Source organism: Centruroides sculpturatus, unplaced genomic scaffold (assembly GCF_000671375.1).
Source record: "Centruroides sculpturatus isolate CEXI.00-Female unplaced genomic scaffold, Cexi_2.0 scaffold1696, whole genome shotgun sequence".
In the NCBI taxonomy this organism is placed as follows: Eukaryota; Metazoa; Arthropoda; class Arachnida; order Scorpiones; family Buthidae; genus Centruroides; species Centruroides sculpturatus.
In genome coordinates, this window is record NW_019385819.1 from 20030 (window position 1) to 39140 (window position 19111).

At 28.5% G+C, this 19111-nt stretch overlaps 1 protein-coding gene across 3 annotated transcripts in view; it reads right to left on the bottom strand.

Moving 5' to 3' along the window:
• Nucleotides 1–19111, bottom strand: part of LOC111642321 (5'-AMP-activated protein kinase subunit beta-1-like) — a 52181-nt gene that overhangs the window by 6427 nt on the left and 26643 nt on the right. For all 3 annotated transcript variants that reach the window (XM_023388653.1, XM_023388654.1, XM_023388655.1), the window contains exon 4: nucleotides 2461–2624. In XM_023388653.1, the coding sequence (XP_023244421.1) occupies nucleotides 2461–2624 (164 nt within the window). The remainder of the gene's footprint in view (nucleotides 1–2460; nucleotides 2625–19111) is intronic.

Below are 19111 nucleotides of genomic sequence, written 5' to 3' on the forward strand. Positions count from 1 at the left end.
AAACATATATACAAGAATATCAGATAATAAATGGCAAAAAATTAAAATAAAGGACTTAGAAACTAAATTTTTACTTAAAGACTATCCTAAATCAAAATTAAACACATGGCAAAAACAATACTGGGAAAACAGATTTAATACGAAATACAAATTAAACAAAAAATACAAAACCTTCCCATATATAAAAAACATTTTCAAGGGCTGTAATAAGATCCTAAAAAAGGCAATATCAGTTTGGCACCATCTTTGACCAACAAAATATCACATAGTATCCATTATAACAATAAACTAAACATTCTTAAAACTGTAGGAACAGTTTACAAACTTGAATGCAACTGTCATAATCCAATAACTTACATCGGCGAAATGGGCTGGTTATAAGAAACAAGAATTAAAGAATATGACCTATTAGGTCATATTCTTTAATTCTTGTTTCTTAAAGAATATTAGGTGCTATCCACTTAAAACATAACACTTCCCCTGGTACAACCACACAAGTGGCAATAATTGTCAGATTAATAAAAACAATATAAAAGTTTTTCATTTAGAAAAAGACCCATACAAAAGGAAATTTAAAGAACACACAGAAATCAAAAAATACCCAAAAATAACTTAATTATTATTTCAGAAGGCATGTCAATAGATCTCCAATGGTATAAATTAATAGAGGGCACTTCCTCATATTAAACATTGTTTAAAAGCACACCCTGTTGTACAGAATGTTAGGAATGAATTGGATAACATTACTTGTCAGTATACTGTTACTCTGTGAACACCAGATAACACCAGTTGTCAGTTTTACTCTGTTTTACCTTTTGTCAGGAATAATTCATATTAACTGAAATGTAAGTGTTCATAGATACTCTAAAATGAATAATCTGTATTTATTTTTTATATAAATGATGTGTTAAACAGCAATGATTTATACATTTTTCATATTATAGTGACTGGTCATACACCTATAAAAATATAGTAACACAATTTTAAGATGTACCATTATATGACATGTAAATTTTTTGTGTCATTGTTTTTTACCTCCCTCCCTTTTTTATGTCATATTTACCAACGTCGCGAACCTTACTTTGATTTGTATTTTTTACAGCACTGAAGAGCGGTTGGGAACATAAACCAACCCGAAATGCATTTGAATAAAAAATTGTTTTAAATAAACCATAATGTTTTCCTAACCAATTGCTGTTTGGTCGTCTACCAAGAATCATTTTTTGAATTACAAGGATGCTACACACAGAATTTGAACATACAGCAACCATACCTTCTACAAAATAGGTTTCATTCCATAAAAAACTTGTCAAATTGTTCAATTATTAATAAAATTAGATTAATCTAATGGTCAAAATAGTAAAGATAATAAACTCTTATTGTCAGTCATCTGACCATCTCTCTCAATACATTAATAACTGTTGTTTAATTTAATGCTGCAGTTCATCAATTTTTCCTAAAGAGTTTAATAACCTGGTTAAGTTACAGCTTATAATCCATAACAATCCATCAACTCTCATGTCTATCATATGGTCAGGTACATAATAGGTTAGCTGGGTGTTAAGAGATAAGTTGATAAAGTTAATCTTTACTAGCTTGGCCATTTTTGCCACATTGTTTGATGGATTCAAGTTGAAATCTGATTAAATTTTCATTAATGGCTTGATTAGATAAGCTATAACTTATCTCTCTTCACCCAATCACATCACTGTGAACTCAGCCAAACCCATGACATGCATGGGTTACAAGTTAGAACATAATCAGTTTTGACAGTTGAATCTTTAGTTAAGTTATAACTCAAGATTAGTACCAAATATCAACTTATATGAGCAAAAATAAACATGCTGAGTAAACATGATACAAATTCCTTCAATGAGAGTATTCATTGAATGTGTTTGTGCTACATAATACTCTCATCATATTCATACTGTAATTCACAAAACTCAAGACTAGACACTTAGCAAAGTGAAAAGAAAGGTAATGATATTTATTAACAATGAAAGTTTAGATTAAAACAGATCTTTTTATAACAGCAGAAAAGGCCTCTACTTCATAATCAAATAGATTCATAGATATCTTTATACACTAATAAATATCATTAACTAGATATTCTAAACAAATATACTACAGACAGACAAAAAAATAACTATAATAATAATTATTTTTTTCACTCTGCCCTGTGGGAACTAAGAAGGCCTTTTTACAAAGCTCATTATGGGTTTAGCCAGGCCTGTAATGCAGGTCCCTAGAGCAATAGCCTGCATTAGACCTTAACTACTTGGCCAACTGACTGTCAAATAATTATTATTATATTAAAGTCAGTAATCAACAATTAATTATAATTATAATTTTAAACTATTTTTGCTGTTATAAACAATCCTGATGATTTATGGAAGTAAAGATTTAACAAAAACAAACAAAAATACATATGTTTATTTATTACACACAAATGTATCTTACCTGCGAACCATAGGTATAGGTTTCCAATCGGTGAAAGTACCACTGATAAAGACATCCTTGCCTCCTCCTTCCCACTTAAACACGGTGGGTAGTGCAGTCTCATCAATGGAGGCACCCGGTGTTACAGTAGACGCACGAGGCCGCATATCACCTTCCACTTTATCCTAAAAATAAAAACACACTATATATTTTCATGTTGCTTTAAAAAAATAAATTTTTCAAAATACTTAACATTAAAGTACTGAAATGTATTAATTCTTCTAACAATTGAAATTTTTAATTGTAACATTAAATTTAATTGATTGCTGGCTTGATTTGCATTGCATGGTTGGAACATTTGCATTGTTCAACTAAATGTAAGAATGCATCAAACAGACTCTTTTGTCTTCATACAGTTTAGTAATATTAGCAGAGTGTCTTATTGATGCTCATATCTACAATATTTAAGCCTTTCTCATTTGGAAACTTGTCATCTTGGTTCCTGATACTTTCACTTTTATCAACAGCTCATCAGCTACCATAACTTAAAACAAAGTGATCATTCTTATATTTTTTTATTTATATTTTTATATGTTGTACAATCACAAAGAATAACAACAAAAGATCTATCAAAAGTATTTGGAAAATGAAGAATAAAAAACACATGGACAGCTACTGAAAAAAGTTAAGCATTTTAAAGTTACACAAATTTCCATCATGGATTTAGTCATGTGATGAGAGCCATGGTCCAACATACACTGGACAGACTCCTTCACTTCATCCTCAGGGTTCATTACTTTCTAAAAAAAAAAATTCTTAAACATTCTGTTTCTTGGAACATTTGATCATCAACCTTTATAACAGAATAAACAAAATAAAACACCTTTGAAACATTTGAATACTTTTTTAAAATGAAAAAAATAAAAATAAACTAAACACTACAAGCAGATGATTTCATTCCAAATAATACATAGCCTTTAAACATTTAATTACAAAATATTAAATTTTATAGCTTCAAATTATTCTAATTTACTTAATTACAATCTAATAGTTCAGTGATAATACCTTATTTTTATATAAATAAATTTTCAGATATCTTTGATTAAAATTTAAATTTGTATGATTAAACTTTCATAATACTACTGTTTTCAAGTCTTTTTGGGCATCTTTGAGGCATAAATTATTCAAAAAATTATTAAATTTCAGTAATTCATATTTTTATTTTTTAATAATTTATACATTTTAAGATGAGCCAGCAAGACTTGAAACTTTGAACTGCAAAAATATTCAAAGATTTCACAATTAAGCATTTTCTTAGATAAATATATATTTTCAGCAACTTTTATTAGCCAAAATCTTGTTTTTTTTTTTATTATAGGAAACTACAATTCGAGACCTTTCCTTAGAAATAAAGTAAATAAAATCCCTTTAAAAAGCTTTTATTTACTCAATATTATTTCTAATTTTCCACTAACAAAATATTCATTATATTTAACATTATTTATTTATTGCAGGCACTATTGCTAAGACAATAGCTGCCATCCCCAATATAACAAACAATAAATAAATCCGATTAACTTATTTTTTCTTATAACATTAATTGCATGCTGGCTAGTGTATATTTCTGGTTCTTTTTCACATTTAAAACTAATTTTTGTCCCCCAAGAAATGTATTTTCATTCCTCAGGGAGCATTATTGCCTCCCCCTCATTGAGAAACACTGTTCTACAATTGTACAATATAATATATAATTGGAAGATGGCTACTAAAAGTAGCTAATCATATTTGTTGGACATTCAAAGGTTTATTTGCATTTAATTATAATAATTTTTTGATTTTTCTATTAATAAGATGTCGTTTTTGAAGTTTTTTTAATATATTTCAGCTTCTACTATTTAAATAAACCAGCTAACACCAAAATACAACAAATAATAGGTAATTTAACAAAATAGTCTTTAAATTGTCTGTTATTTGCTGGATTCCGGTGTTAGCTCATTCATTTATATATGTATACCTAGTTTATTAAGCAGTTCTTCTACCATTAACTTATTTAGTTATGCTCTGGCTAATAAACTTTAAGTTGATCACAACAAAAGAAAAATATATGACATTTGAGAAACTTACCATAGAAATTTTACTTTAATACTCAGAGATATGGTTTATGATCATATATAAATTTTTTTCTATTCTATAAATATTCTTTTGTCTATATTTATAAAGATAAATCTAGTTCAGAGTCTAGAAGTAAAGTTCAAATTATCTAATATATTTTGAATACTTCAAACGTACAACATATAGAAACAGGATAATTTTAATAGTTTCTTTTAAACTTATATCCTTCATAAGCTTCAAATGAGATAATTTAAATTTAAATAGTATGAATAAACTGTAATAAAACATAATTTAAAACTACTTTGAAAGTAATTTTAATTAAATATTTTGTTCACAGTTAATTATAATTCTAAGTAAATAAAAATTCTTTCTTGCATTTATTTTAATAACAATTTCATAAATAATAAATATTTAATTATAAAATAAACTTGCTATAACTTCACTTCTACTCTTTGTTACATGGAAACCCATTACCCATTCAAATTTGTTATTCATGGTAACAATCATTAACAATGGTAAACTGTGATTGATTGATTAATTGATTTATTAAAAGTGAAGCTAAGTAGATAAATTAATGAACCAGCACATTAAAGCTCTTTGACTAGTTGCAATTTCCCCTTCATTGTAAATCAGGTCCACCTTTACAAGATGTACAATAATACCCTCATCTTCAAGTATATTATCCAAGATAAATTATGGATCAGAAATAAGATCAGATTGTATTCAGCATTACAGATTACTTGATAAGTCTAGTTATAATCCTGAGCTCATTTATAACAAATTCTTGACTTCTGCCACTGCAAGAATTTCTAAAAGTTCAGTCAGAATAATTTCCTTCAACTTAGCAACATGATTACTGTCAGCTTATGTATTTGTAAGATGGTTGCACATGCTGGTCTAAGTATATTTATGTACAGTATGTATAAATACTTCATCAAATATAATCCTGAATTCCCATAATAATAGGTAAACACTTAAGTAGCAATCTGGCTAACTAGCTACTTTATTTTTGAAATGATCCTTTTAAAAAGGAAATAATAAATCAAAGAAATGAAGAATTCCATTTAATATGTTGAGTGTCCCATAGATTTATATGGTTTGCATGTTATTTTGGTTATATTCACTTACTTCACATTGTAATATTTGTAACATATGTTACAAATAAAAATTATTAACTTCTGTTATTGTTATTTTCAAATTTTTTGGCTTAAAAATAGAAGATACTAACTTGCATGCTTTTCTACTTCTATAAAAATAAAAATGCTACAACTGCAAGAAAAAAAGATCTGTGTTGTTTATAGAGAAGCTGGTGTCAATTGTTCATGTGTGTCAAAAATGGTTTAAGAGGTTCTGTGCAGAGAATTTTTCTTTAGAAGATGCACCATGATCTGAAAGACCTCAGTTATTGATGACAATGCAATTACATTAAATGAATCCACATTACAGCACCAGGAAAATTGCAAAAGTATTATTTACTGCTCAAAGTATTAGTTGTTGGCCATTTACACAACTTAGGATACATATCATGCTGTGATGTTTGATCTCTACATAGAGTGAGAGAAATCTGATAGAATATCTGTGATTTGCTGCTGAAACATAATCAGATGGATTCTTTTTTGAAACTAGTAATGAAAAATGGATTGTTTACATTACTGTGCTGATTGTGGGGAAAGTCAACTGATCCCTCAGCAATGCAGTCAAAGCCAGTTCACTTCAAAAAATGGCTATGCTAAGCATTTGATAGGACTAGCAAGAGATTATTTTTTATGAACTGACATCTCAAAATTTGACCATTTATTCAGAGAAGTACAATTTGATAATCTGAACGCAGTCATTGAATAAAAATGGCCAATATTAGGAAGAAAAGGTGTGGCTTTCCAGTTTGACAATGCTAGATACACACATCTTTGACAGCTTGTGAAAAATTATTGGAATTTGGATGAAATATTTTATGCTACACCCATTTTCTCCCAATCCTACACCTTCAGATTATCATTTCTCTCTTTGATCTCTTCAGAATAGTTTGCTGGGGAGGAAATTCAGTAACGTAGTCAATGTGAAAAACTACTTAAGAGGCATTTTCTAATGAAAATTTCCCAAAATTCTTTGCATGTGGGATAATGGATCAACCCAACAGAAGAGCAAAAATAACAGAAACAAAGATGCATACATAATTTAATAAAGTTACTTTTACAAACTTTTTGATCAACCCAATATATTTTATTTACTGATTATGTTCAATTTTCCTACCTATATGAATTTTTAAGATTTGTAATTCTGGTATTCTACACACTTGTGAGGTTTTCAAATGCTTCTCAAACATTTTACTTTTGAGCATGTAGATGGGACAGTTTTATGTAAAAACCCAAAATTTCATCAATTAAATTAATTAACTGTTAAAATTAACAAAAATATCACCAAAAATCTAAAAATAATGTGGAGACTAATTTTTTGGAAACTCTGCACTTTTGGAAATATTTTTGTTATTTTTGATACTTACATTCAGTTTTCAGTGCTATGTAAGTGATTCTTTTAATTAACTCTCACTACATGCAAGAAAAGAGAATAAATAAATAAATTTCTTCTCTTTTTAAATATATTTATTTTTAAATAAATAAATATTTATTCTCAAAAAAAGGCAATAGCATCTTAAAGTATTAACCATGACTCAAAACTAGTCGAATATGCAACAAATAACACAAAAACTTCAAGAAACCAGTAAAAAAAACAAAAATATTTAATGCTAAAAATGTTTTCTTTCATCTACAATGATCATCATCATATATTCTTGAATATCTGACAGAATATACTGAACTGATATTTATTGTAAACAAAACAAAATGTTTGTAGTATAAAAACTTTTACTGGTTTCTTGGTGATTTTGTGTTATTTCAGACAATACCATTTTGGCGAAATAAGTCTCCCAAAATTAACAAGATCACCCAATAAAACAATGAAGAAAAATGTCATTTGCAGAATACTATTTTCATTTTAATTAAGCTGTTTATAAGTTTATTTGTAAATTGAAAAAAACTTAACATTTTTTTTTATTTCTAACAAATGCTGTTGTGAATCTGTAGGAACTGTGTAACTCTCTGCAACATGTGTAACAGTATTATGTATCATATTTACATACATGATATGCAAGTATATATGCTGTGACTAAATTAAATATTATAGAGCGGAAAGAAAACTGCATAAAAATTATAAAAACATTTATTATGTACTATTTTTGAACAGGAAAACTGTATCCATATAAGAGATAATAAATATCTGAAATTTATCATCAACTTTTGATACTGCATTTTCTACTTTTGCTCTATATTACATAAATCTACATACATGACATATAAATGTTAAGTGCTATAATCACATTACAAAATAATAATTTAAAAAAACAAGTCAATGCTCTGTAATGATATAATTAAATAATTTAAACAGTTAATTGCAGTAATATTAAAAATGTGATTGTAATAACAACACTAAAATAAAAATTGTTTAAGAAGTGTACAAGTATACAAGGAAAAAACTTTTATTTTAAACTAAGTAATTAAGATGAATACTTTTACATCTTTAATTACAAAATGACTCTTTCTCAAATATAACTATGAAATCATTTAAAGGCATCAAATCTTTTAATGCAATTCAATGCTTTTCAGGATCATTCTATCCCATCATCAGATCCAAATGTTTAACTGTTTTACAACTGAATAGAATAGCTGCCTGAGCATGGGATGTTTCACAATAAAATTGAAAGCAACTGTTCTATTCAATTGTAAAACAGTTAAACATTTGGAACTGACGATGAGATGAAATGATCCTGTAAAGAGTTTTATCACATTAAAAAATTGACTCCTTTCAATTATTTAGTAGTTATTTTTGTTTCAAATAGAAAAGAATCTAAATATTGCCATATTTTGTCTTCATTTTATCTCCAAAGCTTTCAAACTTACTATATAACTAAGAACATTTACAGGATTTTGTCTCAAGAGCAAAACATGTTAAATAACCATGCTATTATTTCACTAAAATCATAATTTCCTAAACAAGTTTGTTTCTATTTTTAATATCTTTAAAAGTAAATAATAACTACATGCAAAAAAAAAACGAGAAGTTATCCTATAAAGCAAGCAGTTTTCCAAACAGTATATACCTGCATAAAACTTAACGAATTGAAGAGAAGATTTCATTGCACATAAAATGTAGTCTAGTGTACCAACTATCAAAATAAATTTATTCTTACATAAATAACATTACTTTTAAAAATTGTTATTTGAAAAAAAATAAAGAAGAAAAAATGAAGGAATAAAGTAAATCCCATAAGAGGCAATTGCCCATTCTTTGATTTGCTTTATTCCAGACCTTTTCTGTGGTTTTATTTGCATATAATAGAGACAGCATGAACATCCTTTGAAATTTTTATTATATACATAGAATATACTAAATCCATTACTATTTTATATGTATATACTTTGCACTACTATCATACTTAACTGACAAAAACAACTCAAACAGAAACTAAAAATAAAATTATTACCTTGATGAAAATTAAAAATATATAACAATATATTTCTTCTTAATCTTTATGTTCCTTCTTTCTACTCTCAATAAATAAATTTTCAAGAATTATAATGCATATATAATCATTTTTAACAGCCAAAATTACAACAATGTACTAATAACCAAGAACATTTAATCACACAATCTTTCAAAGCATCATAAAATGTTCACAATATCATGATTATATAAATTGAATATATATTTCTTTGTGTTGCAACAATCAATTTAATTCTAAGAACCTTGAATGTATTATAAAATAATCTAAAAATATATTATGGAATTATTCTGTCACATAGCACTTGTCATTTGTAACATAATAATTGATTTATAATTAATAATTCATGGATATTCTTTCATTTGATGGCTATAACTTTGAATGGTGTTTGCAATAAATTGTCAGGTTGTCAAATGTATTGTTGTCATGTGTTAAATTTTCCTTGTTTTTATGTACCCACACAATACTTGTATAATTTACTTTAAATGAAACTCTGAAGGAAAACAAAAAAATGAATATATCTAAGATAGCATTTCAAAATCATATATTTGAATAAGTGCTTTAAATCAAATATTTATTCATATCAGATAAAAGATAAGGAATTTTCTTGATTACTTTATCTTATTGAAAATAAATAAGGTGGTGTAAAAGTAGACACACGTTATTAATATATATACATTTTTATTTTTATGTATTATTTTTAATTTTTTTTATTACCTAAGAGATCAACATTACTTTATTTGTGAATTATGTAATGTTCTCCTGTCTGTACCTATGAGTAATAATTGATTTATAACAAAAGATAAATGAAGAGAGTACTTATTTTTGCACCACTATCATACTCCATACAAGTATGTTACTTTAATCTAAATGTGAGATGATGAAAGAGTACACATTGTTGGGTGTGATACACATTTTATTTACATTTTTTCCATTTTTATATATTAATTTTTGTTTTATAGCATCTAAAGCTAGATTCATATTGGCATATGAGCTGCTATGGAGTAGATGCAAACTTCCAGTTCATTCCCTTTCCACAACCATTCACCAGTTCATTAGGAGTTGAAAATATCTCAACTTTCAATGAACTTCTGTTCATTCGACCAATCGATTATTCATAATGTATGTCTAAAATCTGACCAGTCACGTTCTAACTCAGTTTGTGTCACGTAGTATAAAACAGACAATTTGCTTTGATTATTATTCATTTCATTCACTCATATGACTGTGGACTTACTTTAATGTTTACATTGTTAGGTTGATCACAACATAGTTTATTACTTTTTATAATATAGAGTAACACAATATAACAAACTAAAAATAAATTGAACAGATACAAAATAAATATAAGTTGTATATGTACAACTAGCAGTTACCCGCGACTTCGCCCGCGGAGGTTTTGCAAGCAAACCCTATTTATGTTCAGTATTTCAACAACCATAGTAATTGTTATATAACACCTACCGCTGAGAATGATGAGAATTGCTCAAAATCAAACAAACTATTTTCAATTTGATCAATTTTCTGGAACGTTTACAATCGTTCTATAATCGAACCAATACGCAATAACAAATTCGAATTTAAAACGGTTCGAACATTTGGTTAAAAATCGAAATATATAAAAACATTTATAACAATGTCTGAAATGTTATCAATTTAATACGCCTAAGTACTCAATGAAGACTAAACTTAACAAAAAATCGTATGTAAAATAGTACAGTAGAAGCCGTTCTTCCGGTTAAGCCTTAATGCTCTCCCTCGCACCCCGCTGGGGAATTTCGAAAAATCCCTTCTAACTGTGCATTGCCATGGCATACCCTACTAAAACACAGTTAAAAACAAAAAATCGCATCTAAAATAGTACATTATAAGCAGTTCTTCCGGTTAAGACTTAATACTCTCAGTCTCCCTCCCGAAGGGAAATTTCAAAAAATTCCTTCTTAGTATGCATTCCCATGTTATACCCTACTAAAACGCAGATAAAAACAAAAAATCACATCTAAAACAGTACAGTAGAAGCCGTTTTTCTGGTTAAGCCTTAATGCTCTCCCTCTCCCCCTCACGAGGGAATTTTGAAAAATCCCTCCTTAGTGTGCGTTTTCATGACGTACCCGAACTGTGTACCAAATTTCACCTCTTTAGGTTTGGCGGTTTGCTCTGGGCAATGATGAATCAGTCAGTGAGTCAGTCAGGACAAGCAATTTTATATATATAGATAAACTGTTTCATTAATGTAGTAATTTTTTTTGTATGATTTGCCAAATGGGTGTTAACCTCCAAACCTCCAACACAGTCCACGTGCACAGACTGTTCCATACTATCAATAATAATTGCTTTTTAACAATAAATAAATAAAGAATCAGTCGAAATCAGTTATAATAAGCATTAGAGGACCAGCAAAATTTCCTCATTATAACTGTTACTTGTTATACCCATGAAGAGCAGTGACTTAACTAGGGGAGGAATGGGCGGCTGCTTCAGATGCAAACAGGTAGAGGACCCCATTAGCAGCAAAATTTGTAGCTACACCACTGATAATTAGTGAGATCTATCTTCTAATTTTTAATTTTAAGTAAGTTGATTTTAAAAAATATGTAATTACATTATACTGTATTTTTATCAATAGTTATATAAACCACAATATAATTAATATTAAACAATTTACTTCTTTGTAATTAAAGATAATACTAATTAATGATATGCCTGATTTCAGTTAGTTTTTTTATCTACAAATCTTAAAATTGATGATTGCTTTATTTTTTGATATTGTCAATACTGTTGAAGATGACAAAGAAAGCTTTCTACATACACACTTCAACATTTTTAGCATCACATTCTAACTTGCAAATAATTTCTATTTTTTTTTTGTAAATCAAGAGACATTTTCTTTTCTTCATAGACATCTTTCTCATATATGGGCTAATTTCTAATTAAAGTATATGGTAATTTTACAATCATAGCAATGATTAGATAAATTGGCAGAACAGGGCCAGAAGTTAGTCAAGACAGAGGGCAATGGTATTCAAAAACAAAGTTAAGTGATAAATAGATCTGTCATTTATGTGGGTCATAAAATTTAAGTAACCCTTTCAGTTTTCTCTCTTCCAAGAATTTGGTATCGCATTTCTTACTACTTGAACAATTAAGAATGTTCATGTGTTTGCATAGCTATCGAAACTTTGCTTAGTAGTTATGAAAACACTGTATATCTATGTTGTACCCTTGTTAAAACTATGAGAAAATGTATGGAAATACACATAAATTAAAACTGTAGTGGCATTTTCTTTGTTATAATCATGAACTCATTATATCCATGTTCAGTATAACCAAGTTTGACTTTACTTACTTTTGCACTACCATGTACTTCAACAAAGTATGTTACTTATATTAATAAACAAACACACCTAATTTGTATTTGCCGAGTTATTTTCTTTCAGGTGTGTTTGTTTATTAATATAAATAGCTAATATTGCTGAGAAGATAGATAAAAAGTATGTTACTTTATTCTAATATACTATACAGAAATTATGAAGTGATATGAGAATAAATATACACATTACTAACACACGTTTTATTTTTGTATATATTAATATTTTTTATTATCTAAGGAATTAACAATATTTTATTTATGAATGATCTAATGTAAATACTGTTTACGATAACGATAGTGATAATTGATAACGAATAAAGCGTATACTTACTTTGCATCACCTCATAATTCATTAAAAAATGCTGTTATTTCATTATAAATATCCTTTCATTATGAATTATTACTCATCAAAATACATATTCATACTTTGTTTTCAAACAGGAAAATAATAAATCAAGTTAATAAAACAGTATAGCAGTGGTTAGATAAACAATGATGATTTCAATTATAATGTTAATGAAGCATATGTAATAAAACTGTAATAAAAATTTATATACTGTATGATAAATAAGGTAATTGTTAATTTACGTCAACAGAAATCAGTAAATAATAATTATTATTATTTTCAGAAAACTTTGATGATTTATTTGATTTTTTTCACAGAACTGCACAATTACAGGCTCATATATTTATAATTTTACAATTAAAGTATCTTCCATCAAATCATTAACCCCAATTAACCAAGATTCTGCATTATCCAAGGCAAACCTGTGAGTACACTGCTTTCCTTATATTGTAATTCATAAAATAAAGTTTAAATGATAATATGTATTACAAAATAATTTGTTTCTGTTAGCTTAAATCATTTAATTTCAATGTGAGACAAATCATTCATATTAAAACTACTATAATAATATATATTTTTATTCTTAAAATAATCATAAGCAGCAGCAGTATAATAAATGATGTTAAAATTGTTCTTATATATGATCAAATTCACTAAGGTATAAACAGAGGCTTGAAAGTGCTACCATATAAATCTTTTATATTCGTAATTTTTAATTCAAAATGGTTATGGCCGTCCATATTTTCTGAGGTACTGTTGGGCCACATTATTTCAGATAATCAGGGTTCTACTGTATTTAGTAAGAAGATGAGAGAAATATATTCTGACTATAATAAACATGTAAATCTATAATTCATTATAGTTTTTCTGAACATCAAATAAATGGTTAAAATAATGGATCAAGTAAAAATGTCTGCATTCTGATCTCAATTCTCTTAAACTAACTCATATCATTTCAAGAGTAGTCATAATAATCAGATTAAATTTAAAAAAATAATCATCATAAAATAGAATTACTTAACAATACACTACAGTATATTTTCAGTAGAACTTATCACATATTATTGAGGCAGTAGGAGAAATCACACTTGATTAACACTTGATATTTATTGCACATCAGTATGCGTATAAAAAAAATAATCTACTTTTTACAATTATAGCATTTCCTTGATTCTAAGATGCACTTTTCTTTCAGACTTCTGTAATAAAGACACATCTTGCAATCAATGGCATATTATCTTCACAATTTCAAACAAAAATCAGTAATTGAGCAAGCAGACTGCATTATGCACCATTAATAATGTTTCTGGCTATACTTTTCAATGTTGTTTACCAGCAAGGTCACATAAATGATCAAATCATTTATGTAAGCTTGCTGGTAAATAACATTGAATGTAAATTCCTTTTTAATTTTTAAATGCTTTTGAAATGACATTATGATACAGCATTAAAACAAAAGATAATTGTATATACAGAAGAATGTGAAAATGAAGCTGCCAAACATTATTTACTTCACTACTTTATATTGATTTTCTAACTTCTTGTTACTCCACAAAACTTAATAAAATTGATTAGAAGGATAATTAAGCAGAGAAACAGATTATGATAGAACAAAAAAAGTGTAAGTATTAAGATGTGTAAACAACCAATTTTAGTAGTGCCCATATAAGATCACTACACCAGCTTTAGGTCAAATTATGTAATTTGATTATTTCATAACTACCATAGTTATAGCACATTAATGTACTGGCTTTAAATCTTTGGCTAATTTAATAAACTAAAAAACTGTATGTTGTTATTTGCTCTGTAATAATATTTGAGGTGGAGTGTTAGTGAAGCTTCTTCTATGTGACTTATAGAATTGAGTTTGCTCTCAAAATTTGATTGGTCAATTTTGATTAAACTTTGTCATTTTACATAATATAAAACAAGAAAATTAAAACTTTAATAAAAATCTTCCATCCATAATTTAGTTTTTGAGACATAGGTGATCAATGTGACAATGTCCAAGGTGTGATATCTAATTTTTTAAAATTCTTCTTTTATGCCAATGGCAATATCACTTCCATGGTAGCAGCAAGTGATTGTTATGGATGGTCCTTTGAAACAAGTGCTTTTACTGAATTCTTAGTTTGTGTTCAGATAGAAAATGAACCAAGTCTAGTTATACTTCAAATCTCTTCCTTAAACTATTCATCTTTGAAGATTAAAATGGAAATAAAGATTCATAACTTCTGCTTACAAAAAAACTAATTTATTTGATTTATTTACATGTTTATATTGCAAGACCTAATTAAATTTTATCATATTAAAACAAGCAAGTTTGCACAGTTTGTAAGAAATGATGAACATTTGCTATTTGACAGTACTGGACTTTGTAAATGAAGCAATAATGCTAATAATTTTTAAGAGGTCAATTTATTATTTGATAAAACACTTTTCAAGACTGTTATATCTCATATCTAAACTTAATAATGACATTGAAATCAAATGTAAAAAATACAGAACTATTATTATTATTAACCAACAAACAAAAACTGTAAATAATTAATAAACATTCTAATTACAAAACAATTCAAACCTGTTATTTCATTATAAATATCCTTCCATTATGAATTATTACTAGTGATGTAACGAATATTTGGTTACTATTCAGTATTCGGCCTATTTTTCACTATTCGGCCGAATACCGAATATTTAATCACTATTCGGCCGAATACCGAATATTTAATCACTATTCGGCCGAATACCGAATACCTAAAAACAGGAGTAATAAATAACAAAAACACAGTAAATTAATCATTTTGGTATTTAGATTTAATGTTATTGAGTTAGTGTTGTTTGTTTATATAACTTGTAACATGCACAAAATAAAAAAGAAAATAATATTAGTCACATGTATTCACAATTTATAATTACAAGGATCAGCACACGCACACACCTATTCGTTCGAGAATCGTCATACATCTGAGGGTCTGACTCTGACTATCCTTCTTTTTAAGCACTCGTCTTTGCTCTTCCCTTTCTCTTTCCTCTATCGCTCTAGTCGACGTATGCCTATGCATACATCATTATATGTGCTCACGATACTTTCGATTCGTCACTTTTCCGTCGTAGAGTTCCCATTTTACAATTACCTGACTCAGCCTGATGATAACGGAGAAAAGAAACAGATAGGACGTCGATATAAGTCACAGTTATGATTTCACAGATTTGAGACAGCTTGGTAGCCCGAGTGGTCCCAGGCTTTCGCCCGTGCATGCTAAGTGACTTTCATTACAAGCATTTAGCTTTCCGAAGTCTATAACAACAATTGTTTGGCATTGACGGCCGCGAATTTTGCGGCAATAAGCTGCCTCGACTCGTTCGATTATGTTATCAACTCAATTTCATATTTATTTTCACATTTTCACTTCATGGTCTTTCTCTGTTCTTTTTCCGTTATTTACAAGTGTAGGTCATTTGATATCATCATTTATCACATACTTCCATGACACTCTTGTCTGTCGGCTACAACTGCCAAGAATTAACGCAATTGGCGAAGCGTAGTGACAGCGGGCCAATAGAGAGCAGGGTCCTTGCCATAATGCGGTTTGCGCGCCAATTTTCATACGTGCGTTAATCAAGCCGAATAGTTTGGCCGAATATTCGGCTATTTGGCCACGCTCCTGGCCGAATATACTATTCGTTACAACACTAATTATTACTCATCAAAATACATATTCTGTAGTTATAGTTGGGTGCAACCAGATTTTACCATTGGGTTGTTTTGTCTTAGTCTGCTATAGGAGATATTGATAAGACAATGTGTCTTTTTTTTTTCCTAATTTGTAATCAAGAATTTTTAATAAATATAAATATTTAATAGAAGATAATAATGTTGATATAATTAACTAAATTGATCACTCAATCCATTTTCAAGACAGAATGAAGCTCAAGGGACTATGTGTATTCAATAAATAATTATTTCACCCTTTAAAGACACAAAAACAAACCCATTCAAGGGCCAACTCTAGTTGTTCCGACTATAACATTTTTGGTATAGAACATAATATAAATGGAATGTAATTTGGATCATCATTGGTAGTTCGTTCTATCATTTTTGTTTGATTTTAATGCTGCTATTAAGTTTGGATCGGATGATGAGATTTAATAATACATCTGTCAAACATGTTGCTGTAACCCTATCCACAATGGCCTATTCAATGGATAAAGCAAGGATCAACACTTACATACAAATAGAAGAAAACACATACTTTAGTTGTTCTTTATTTATAAATGACACCTTATGTTATCCCTAACACATAATGCTAATAATTTTTAAGGAGTCTGTTTATCACTTTATAAAACTATTAAGACTATTGATTCTTTGAATCTAATGGAGCAATATGTCACTTTCAGCTATACAGACCAGCAGAGCATTGCCAGATAGGGCTATGAGTCTAAGTGTATTTAAAGAGCTGAAATGAATTTGCTTATGTCTCCACTATGGCCAGATCAACCAAATGTACAGTACATATCTTGTCAACTACAAAACTGTCCCTTAAACATATTAGTGACATCATACTAGGTTAATAAAATTTTACAAATATTTTTAATTTGTAAATAACTTACTAATAATCACTCATCTATCTATCTATATTCAGCTTATGGCGTCTGACGTTGCCTTCCGATCTCCAGGAACCCTTTCCATCTCTCTCTAACCATACACCATTCCTCTTTAATCCCTTTTTCACTATATGCTAACTTTACTCCATCATACCAAGTTTGTCTGGATCTTCCTCTCTTTTTTCCTTTTTTGTGGATTGTGTTCCATTGACATTTTTGGGAGTCTCTCGTCACTCATTCTTTTCACATGTCCAAACCAAATAAGTTGTTTCCTTGTGTACAGGCACAATGAAGTGACGTTTTTTTCAACACTGGGCTAGTTGAATCTTTTATTTAGTTAGGCCTAACTAAATAAAACTTACTAACTAGGTACTAACTAAATAAAAGATTCAACTAGCTCAGTGTTGAAAAAAACGTCACTTCATTGTGCCTGTACACAATAAGCAAATACAACACGGTTTCGACAACATCATCAAGTTGTTTCCTCTTTATTTCTCCCAAAATTGTCTCCTTCAATCCCATTAGGTCTTTGATTCTCTCATTAGTTATTCTTTCCCTTTTTGAGATTCTGCACGATCTTCTCAATGCATCCATTTCAATCGTTGTTACTTTTCTCTTATCTTTCCCAGTCATTCTCCATGCCTCCACCCCATATAACAGAATGCTTTTAACAATAGCATTATATATTCTTTATTTTCTTGATCTAGTTATTTCTTCACTCCACCATATTCCATTTAATCTTTTAACTGCTCTTTACCTTGTGCTAATCTTGTATTAATTTCTAATGTATCTCTTCCATCTTGATGAATTTGTATTCCAAGATAATTGTAATGTTCACATCCCTCAATCTTTTCTCCTCCTTCCAGTTCCATGTCTGTTTTAGCTCCTCCTATACATAAATATTTTGTTTTACTCATGTTTATATATAAACCTCCTTTAAAATTTTTCTCTTTTATTTTTCTTGTCATGTATTCTAGATCATCCTTATCCTCTGCCATTATCACTTGATCATCCACAAACTGCAATGTAAACATTGGTTTACCATTTATATCTATTCCCATATTACATTTCCTTTTCCATATTTTCAATACTCCTTCTACATAGATTTTAAATAAAGTTAGTGAGTTACAACATCCCTGTCTTAGTCCTTTTGATACCATAAATCCTTCTGATATTTTTTTCCAACTTTTATTTTTGTTATGGATTCTCTATATAATTCTTTAACTGTTTAATAAGAGTGTTATTAATTTTTATCTCTTTTAATGTCTCCCATAATTTTGATGTTGGGACATTATCATATGCTTTCTTTAAGTCTATAAAAAACAAATAAGTTTCCTGTCCTGTCGCTAATCTTTTTTCCATAATCTGTTTTATATAGAAAATATTGTCCATACATGATCTTCCTGTTCTGAATCCACTCTGCTCTTCTTTTTGTTTTGTTTGATATTCTTCTTCAATTAGATCTCTTATTATTCGTCCATATAATATTATCACTCATCTAATTATAAAAATCATTGTTTATAATTCTGTGTCCAGGGTGTCCAGACTGAGATTGACACATTTTGAAAGGATATATACAAACTTAGATAAGAACTTGAATGAAAGTAAGGTTTGCAATTTAAAGACAACCATGTTTTATTGAAAAAAAAAAAAATCAGTACAGTTTAACTTTTCCTTCTTT